We start from the raw sequence: 8,371 nt of genomic DNA, 5'->3' as shown, positions 1-8,371 counted from the left end.
AGTAGAAGATACTTGCCCAAGGTGCCAAGCAGTGGGACTGAACCTGGAACCATGTGTCTGGTATCTCAAACTACACCTCTTCCTCGAAACCCCCATCGGAAATTTTTTTTTTCACAAGTTCCATAATAACCAGATTATCCACCATCTATCTGAAAGGCATTTATAGAAGATTTTTAGTTTTTTTTCAAAATATACCCATTTTCCTGAAAGCTACGAGGATACAAATTCGAAAACGTTTGAAATGCTTGTGAGGCATGCCAACGTAAAGGGGAAATAACTCAAAAGACAACACAGCGACGAAACGCCTGGCGCTCTACCGATTATGCAAAAATATCATTCGACGAAAAACGAAACCGGAAGTTGAAGTTTGTTGCGCAGTCGCTGTGAGGCACTTAGCTGTAAGGGAGCGGTTTGTAAGTAAACAAGGTGGAGGGAGAAAGGAAACATTTGAAAGGGGGAAAAAAAAAAAAAAAAGCACGAAGCTCTCTCTCTCTCCCACTCACAACCGACTTTCTTTCACGGATGTTTATATTCTGTTTCACAAGTTTCAAATCGCACACGGACACACATATTCGTCGAACGGTGTGTGTTGTTGTGGCTGTGGATGTATAGAGAGGATCTTTTTGTTACGTTTATATATATATGACACAGACTACGAAAAGTTTTTGCTGACGGATTTCTAAGAAAGGAGTCTTTTAATGAAGCCAAGGTAAAAAAGGAAAGGGGGAAAAAAAAAAAGACCGGGAAAGTGTATGTGTGTGTGTGTGTCTGATATATATATATATATATATATATATACATATATATATGTATATGTATATGTATGTGTGTATGTGTGTGTTTATGTATGTATACAAATACGTATTTATTTTCACAATACATATTCACTCACACACGTATATATTATATACATATTTATTTACACACTATATATGTATAGTATGTGTGTATATATATGTATTGTTTGTATATATATTTTTACGTGTGTGTGTATATAGTTTGTATATATATGTACATGTATACACGTATGTATAATACATATTTACACCCGTATATATTATAAACACATTCATTCACTGTATGTGTGTGTGTATATATATATATATATATATACATGCACAAATGTATGCATTTATATAAACACAAACGTAAAAGTAAATATACGTGTGTTCGTGCATATGTATATATATATATATATATATATATATATATATATACTCGCATATAGATTAATTGTATTTTGATTTGAAGCATTAGCCATACTTTGTCATTGTTTATAATCATTTTATTTAACCCCAGGTCTGCCCTCCCTGATACACTGAACCTGTAGTAATCAAAGCACTTCCAAATATACCTACCTTGTCTCTATGTCAACAACTGTTTGGTGGTGAGGTTATGTTTGAGGGATGTTTGGTTGCTGTTTCTAGCATGTCTTGGGACCATGTAGAAGTTAGAAGTTTTCTTTCTTTCTTTCTTTATTTATTTAATAATTATTGTTGTCGTTATTAGTGGTGAATGTATTTAGTTCAGCCTCTTTTCATTCTGAGTTCAAATCCCGCCAAGGTTCTGTTGATGTTTCCCCTTACACCTTCCTAGGACAGAGAGAAAAATCAGTCCCAATTAAGTCAATAGGAATCGATTTGATCGATTAACCCCTTTTCCGCATAAATTTCTGGCCTTGTGCGTGGTTGTCTTAGAAATTTATTATCACGAGGGGAAAGGGAATCGGTTGATCATCGAACGAAAAAATGCATTGCGTTAGGATCTGACTGTAGCCCTTTTTTTTTACGTTTCCAGTTAAATACCCCTTCGAGGTCAACTTTGCCTTTCATCCTTCGATACATCCATCGATGTTAATCAGCTAATTACACCCTCAGCCACCCAACCAACGTCTGTCCTTCGGTATTGTTATTGTTCCTGTTTAACCGTTGCAAAACCATAATATCAAGACAGCTATTAATGTTTTCATCCTTTAGGGGGTCGATAAATAAAGTACCAGTTTCGCACTGGGGGTCGATGTAATCGACTTAATTAATCCCTTTGTCTGTCCTTGTTTGTCCCCCTCTATGCTTAGCCCCCCCTGTGGGTAGCAAAGAAATATATTAATGTTTTCTTCCTTTCGGGGTCGATAAATAAAGTACCAGTTTCGCACTGGGGGTCGATTGTAATCGACTTAATTAATCCCTTTGTCTGTCCTTGTTTGTCCCCCTCTATGCTTAGCCCCCCCTGTGGGTAGCAAAGAAATATATTAATGTTTACCTCCATCCACCCCGTTATGTCATCTGCCCGTTTAATAAGCCAAACATATTCAGATCTTATTTGGGTTTTACTTAGGGGTGGTCATCATCATCAGCATTATCGTCATCATTATTGTTATTATTATCTGTTTCTGTGTTTTATATAAACATATATAATATATAAAACGCGCGCGCGTGTGAAGTGGTTATGTATGTATTACGTCTTCGTAACATAAGGTTTGTGTGAAATACGTTTCTGTGACATAAGGCTTCGGTATGTAATAATATGTACACACATTACAACTTGCAAGAAAAGGTTCTGGAATTTCGGAGTGGAAAAAAATAAATGAATTCTTTCTACTTATAAGCGCAAGGGTGGCAATTTTGAGGGGGAGGTAGTGGTGGTGGTGGTTGGGGGGGGGGGCAAGTCGATTACATCGGCCAAAATACTTGACCAAATTACTTTATTTTATCGATCCCATCCCCGCCGTAAAGGATGAAAGGCAAAGTTGACCTCGGCAATTGTTGAACTTAGGGAGTAAACAACTAGAAAGAATGCCAGTTCGCCGCCTTGTTAAGGGCTGCAATTTGGTGTGTGTATGTAAAGGGGTTGGGGTTAGTGGATGGAATTAAATTGACTACGGTTCTTCATTTTATTTTATCTGTTCCCGAAGGGATGGAAGACTAAACTGATCTCAGCGACATTTGAACTCAGAACGTAAAAAATACGGAGCAAAATACATGATTTTGATTTTGATTTTTCCAGTTTCAGCTAATGAGCTGTGGCCATGCTGGGGCACCGCCATGAAGGCATTTTTTTTTTTGCTAACGCTCCATCGATTCTGCCAATCTACCGCTAAGTGACAAACAACAAGTAGTATTTGAGAAGGTTATCATCACCGTCATCGTCGTCACTTAACACCCTTCTTCCATGCTGGCATGGGTTTGAGGGTTTGATAGGAATTGGCTAGACAGAAGACTGCACCCTACTTCTGTGTCTGTCGGTCAAGGTTTTTGCAACTGGATGCCCTTCCTAACACCAACAACCCCACTGAGTGGGCTGTGTGCTTTTTAGGTGGCACCAGCACAGCTGAGGTCAGTTTTGGCATAGTTTTTACAGCTGGATGCCCTTCCAAATGCCAACCACTTTACAGTGCTGACTGGATGCTTTTTAAGCTAGATCAGCAAATATAAGTATACGGAAAACGAGATTTATTAATAACATTAAGAACTACAGAAAAATCTGCAAGATTTTCATTCTGTTACACCCATCTCCCAAGACAGGTGTAAGTGGCTTTTTGGAATCTCTATCATTACTACATGGAGAAGGAATTGGGGAAGCCTATATCTGTTTGAGAATTATATTAAGGGTTCACATGTCTGAGGTATACTCAGTCACTTAATCATTTATTCAATGATTCTGTTGATTGAACAACTAAATCATCATTGTCCCCGTAATGGAAATCCACCACTGACATGACTGTTTGGTAAGAAGCTTGTTTCCCAGTCACAAGGCTCCAGGTTCAGTCCCACTGCGTGGCACCTTGGGCAAGTGTCTTCTACAAATACATATATATATATATAAACACAAATACATATATATATATATATATCTTTTACTCTCTTTTACTTGTTTCAGTCATTTGACTGTGGCCATGCAGGAGCACCACCTTTAATCGAGCAAATCGACCCCAGGACTTATTCTTTTGTAAGCCCAGTACTTATTCTATCGGTCTCTTTTGCCGACCAAAGCCTTGTGAGTGGATTTGGTAGATGTATCCCAACCACATGGTTCTGGGTTCAGTCCCATCACGTGGCACCTTGGGCAAGTGTCTTCTACTATAACCTTGGGCCAACCAAAGCCTTGTGAGTGGATTTGGCAGATGTATCTCAACCACATGGTTCTGGGTTCAGTCCCATCGCGTGACACCTTGGGCAAGTGTCTTCTACTATAGCCTTGGACTGACCAAATCTTTGTGAGTGGATTTGGTAGACGAAAACTGAAAGAAGCCCGTTCTATATGTATTCTGCCTATATGTCTGTGCACACCTTTCAATGCAATGTATGCCAGAAGGTTTGCAAATCTAACAGAGGCCTCAAATGACATTTTAAAATCCACAAAGATCAGAACTTAACTGCAGCTCTTGGTGGTCCAAATCAGATATGCAATCTATGTGGGTATCTTTTCAAATCATTGTCTGGTTTAAAAGCCACATCAGAAGCCATGATGGTTCTAAGGTGTAGGTACAAGAGGTGGTCAAACCCTTGTGTGGTAAGTAGCTTGTTTACCAACCACATGGTTCCGGTTCAGTCCCACTGCATGGCACCTTGGGCCAACCAAAGCCTTGTGAGTGGATTTGGTAGACGGAAACTGAAAGAAGCCCGTCGTATATATGTATATATATATATGTATGCGTGTGTGTATGTGTTTGTCCCCCTAGCATTGCTTGACAACCGATGCTGGTGTATTTATGTCCCCGTTACTTAGCAGTTCGGCAAAAGAGACCGATAGAATAAGTACTGGGCTTACAAAAGAATAAGTCCTGGGGTCGATTTGCTCGATTAAAGGTGGTGCTCCAGCATGGCCACAGTCAAATGACTGAAACAAGTAAAAGAGATATATATATACATACATATATATGTATTTGTGTTTGTTCCCCCATCATTACTTGACAACCAATGTTGGTGTGTTTATGTCCCCGTAATCTAGCAGTTCGGCAAAAGAGACTGATAGAATAACTAGGCTTACAAAGAATATATCCTGGGGTTGATTTGTTCAACTAAAGGCGGTGCTCCAGCATGGCCACAGTCAAAATGACTGAAACAAGTAAAAGAATAAAAAAAAAGAAAATATATCATCGTTTAGTGTCTGCTTTCCATGCTGGCATGGGTTTGACGGTTTGACTGAGGACTGGCGAACCAGATGGCTGCGCCAGGCTCCAATCTGATTTGGCAAAGTTTCTACAGCTAGATGCCCTTTCTAATACCAACCACTCTAACAGTGTAGTGGGTTCTTTTTATGTGCCACCAGCACGGGGGCCAATCAAGCGATACTGGCATTGATAACACTCGAATGGTGCTTTTTACATTCCACTGGCGCAGGAGCCAGTCAGGTGGCACTGGCATCAACCACGCTCAGATGGTGCTTTTTACGTGTCTGTATTTGTCCTCAACCAGTGCTTTTTACGTGGCGTAAGCACGGGCAAGGTCAGTTTTGGCAGGGTTTTTACAGCTGGATGCCCTTCCAAACACCAACCACTTTACAGTGTGGACTGGGTGCTTTTAAGTGGCACCTGACTGACAGGGTCACCAAGACAATAAATGCTAAAAAGACTGTATTTTCAAATTCTTTATTCACTGCATTAGCTTATCCTTCTCCTCATCATCACCGTATTTCAATATCTGCCTCCCATGCTAGCATAAGTAGGATGGTTTTACAAGAGCCAGCCAGGCAGAAACCTGCACCAAACTTCTGTGACTCTTTTGGCAGGATTTTTACAGCTGGATGCCCTTCCTAACACCAACCACTTTACAATGTGGACTGGGTGCTTTTAAGTGGCACCTGCACTGACCGACAGGGTCACCAAGTACTTTCAAGACAATGGATGGAAGCACTCCGTCGGTTACGACGACGAGGGTTCCGGTTGATCCGATCAACGGAACAGCCTGCTCGTGAAATTAACGTGTAAGTGGCTGAGCACTCCACAGACACGTGTACCCTTAACGTAGTTCTCGGGGATATTCAGCGTGACACAGAGAGTGACAAGGCCGGCCCTTTGAAATACAGGTACAACAGAAACAGGAAGTAAGAGTGAGAGAAAGTTGTGGTGAAAGAGTACAGCAGGGATCACCACCATCCCCTGCTGGAGCCTCGTGGAGCTTTAGGTGTTTTTCGCTCAATAAACACTCCCAATGCTTGGTCTGGGAATCGAAACCACGATCCTACGACCGCGAGTCCGCTGCCCTAACCACTGGGCCATTGCGCCTCCACGTCTTTCAAGACAATAAATGCTAAGAGACTGTATTTTCGATGCCGGTCAAAAATGACCACTATTATCCTTGTAGGAAGTAAGAAATGTTGGTACATCTAGTGTTCCTCTTCTCCCAGTAAAATATGTAGATTTGTATTAATGTTAAAAATTACATATGTTGCTTTCTGTTTTTCACTCCTGCCCTTTTCTGTTTTGCAGGTTTTGTAGGGATGCCTTCTAAACAGCAACTCGATAAAGAAGCTTGGGGTTGGATTGAGACCACTGAACCTGACCAAGTGACATTGGAACATGTGAAATATGCCTACCATATCAACCTGGAGCCTTGCAAGTTGGGGAGTTGCAAGTAAGTAGACCCAAACATCTGTTTGTATATATGGAATGGAAGCACTCCGTCGGTTACGATGACGAGGGTTCCGGTTGATCCGAATCAACGGAACAGCCTGCTCGTGAAATTAACGTGTAAGTGGCTGAGCACTCCACAGACACGTGTACCCTTAACGTAGTTCTCGGGGATATTCAGCGTGACACAGAGAGTGACAAGGCCGGCCCTTTGAAATACAGGTACAACAGAAACAGGAAGTAAGAGTGAGAGAAAGTTGTGGTGAAAGAGTACAGCAGGGATCACCACCATCCCTGCCGGAGCCTCGTGGAGCTTTAGGTGTTTTTCGCTCAATAAACACTCACAACGCCCGGTCTGGGAATCCGTTTGTATATATGGATAGATGATGGTGCATGACTTAGTGGTTAAAAGCTTACCACTAAGGTCAACGGCTTACATTTGATTTAACCCTTTCATTACTATATTTCTGACCAATATACACCCCTCGTGAGTTTCAATTAAATTCTAAAATAATCTGAATTTAGACTAGTTTCATTAAACAACTGTAACTTTTTTACTTATCAACATATTAATGTGATATTTGGAACATAATTAAAGAAAGGGGTTTTAATCAATTCTGTTGCATAACTTTTGTCTCAAAGTGACTCTAATTACAGGTAAATCCAGGTAAACTGAGCAAAAGGTAAATGTTTAAACATCATTAATAGAAAATGAATCATCAGCTAATATTCAATTGGTTATGCAACAAAATTTTGATATAGAAGAATTGTTCACATCACTAGATCATCAGTTGAATTTAATGCATAACAGAACAGGTGTACCATAAAGGTGAAATAAACTGAAATACCAGAATCCACCTAAATCCACCACAAGTTTGACCGAACTAAAAAATCGGTCAAAAAATAATATACGGCCCTGGATATGGTATGGAAGTGGTAATTTCCAGACCACATCATACCCTAGGCCATGCTGACTAAGATTAGTTTCCCTGTACAAAAACTAAATCTACAGCAGTACCCAGTATTTGCTTCACAAATTTTCCAAACTTTGATTCCCTATTTCGTGGGCTTTCCTGGCATATACTGTTTGTTTACATTCTACATAACAGTTTGTTTCTGCAGTGATCGCTTCAAACAAGCATACTGAAAAAAAAAAAAGTCTAACGGTTTCGCTTCCTAAGAAAGACTATGGATAGACCCCATCTCCTCAGAAAAATTGATAACAAAAACATTTTTAAAGTTTTTACTTCATTCCGATGTAAAATCATCTTTGCTGGCGCTATAACCGCTTTCAGTTTCTTCCAAATCGCTGCTTTCGGTTTTGGATACAGAAATATCCTATTCATTCTCGTACACCAAGGGCTTTTGTACCTCATTCATTCTGGCTTTTAAGGGTATTATGGAAGACCTAATTGGAGGCCCAACCTTCCGAAGTCTTTAACAGGGCTTAGGGAAAATGAAAGCCCATGGCAATAAGTATGTGAATCTGAAAGGGGAATATGTTCAATAAGATCATAATTAACTGATCCTCTTGTATTTTTTTTTACCCAAAGCCAGGAACTTTTCAGCACCCTTTCATACACACACACACACTCATATAAATATATATATATATATGTCTTTTCTCTTTTCAGAGAAAATATTTCTCCCAGCATTCACTATTTTCCTCTTGTTCTGGTCTAATGACCCTCCATGTCAGCTTTTGTTCGGGTCTTTGTACGTCTCCCCTGTCCTGTTTTTGTTCCCAACTTTGACCCTCCATAAATCTAAAATTTTATTTTGGAATTTACGGGAGCAACTGTC

General features: G+C 40.0%; 1 protein-coding gene across 1 annotated transcript in view; it reads left to right on the top strand.

Annotated features, from left to right (window-relative positions):
- Positions 1-382: 382 nt before the first annotated feature.
- Positions 383-8,371, top strand: part of LOC115224469 (ubiquitin carboxyl-terminal hydrolase 48-like) — a 52,612-nt gene continuing 44,623 nt past the window's right edge. The window contains exons 1-2 of the mRNA XM_029795379.2: positions 383-709; positions 6,428-6,572. Of these exons, the coding sequence (XP_029651239.1) occupies positions 6,439-6,572 (134 nt within the window). The 5' untranslated portion in view covers positions 383-709; positions 6,428-6,438. The remainder of the gene's footprint in view (positions 710-6,427; positions 6,573-8,371) is intronic.

Source organism: Octopus sinensis, linkage group LG25 (assembly GCF_006345805.1).
Source record: "Octopus sinensis linkage group LG25, ASM634580v1, whole genome shotgun sequence".
Lineage (NCBI taxonomy): Eukaryota > Metazoa > Mollusca > Cephalopoda > Octopoda > Octopodidae > Octopus > Octopus sinensis.
This window is presented reverse-complemented; position numbering and strand designations above follow the sequence as displayed.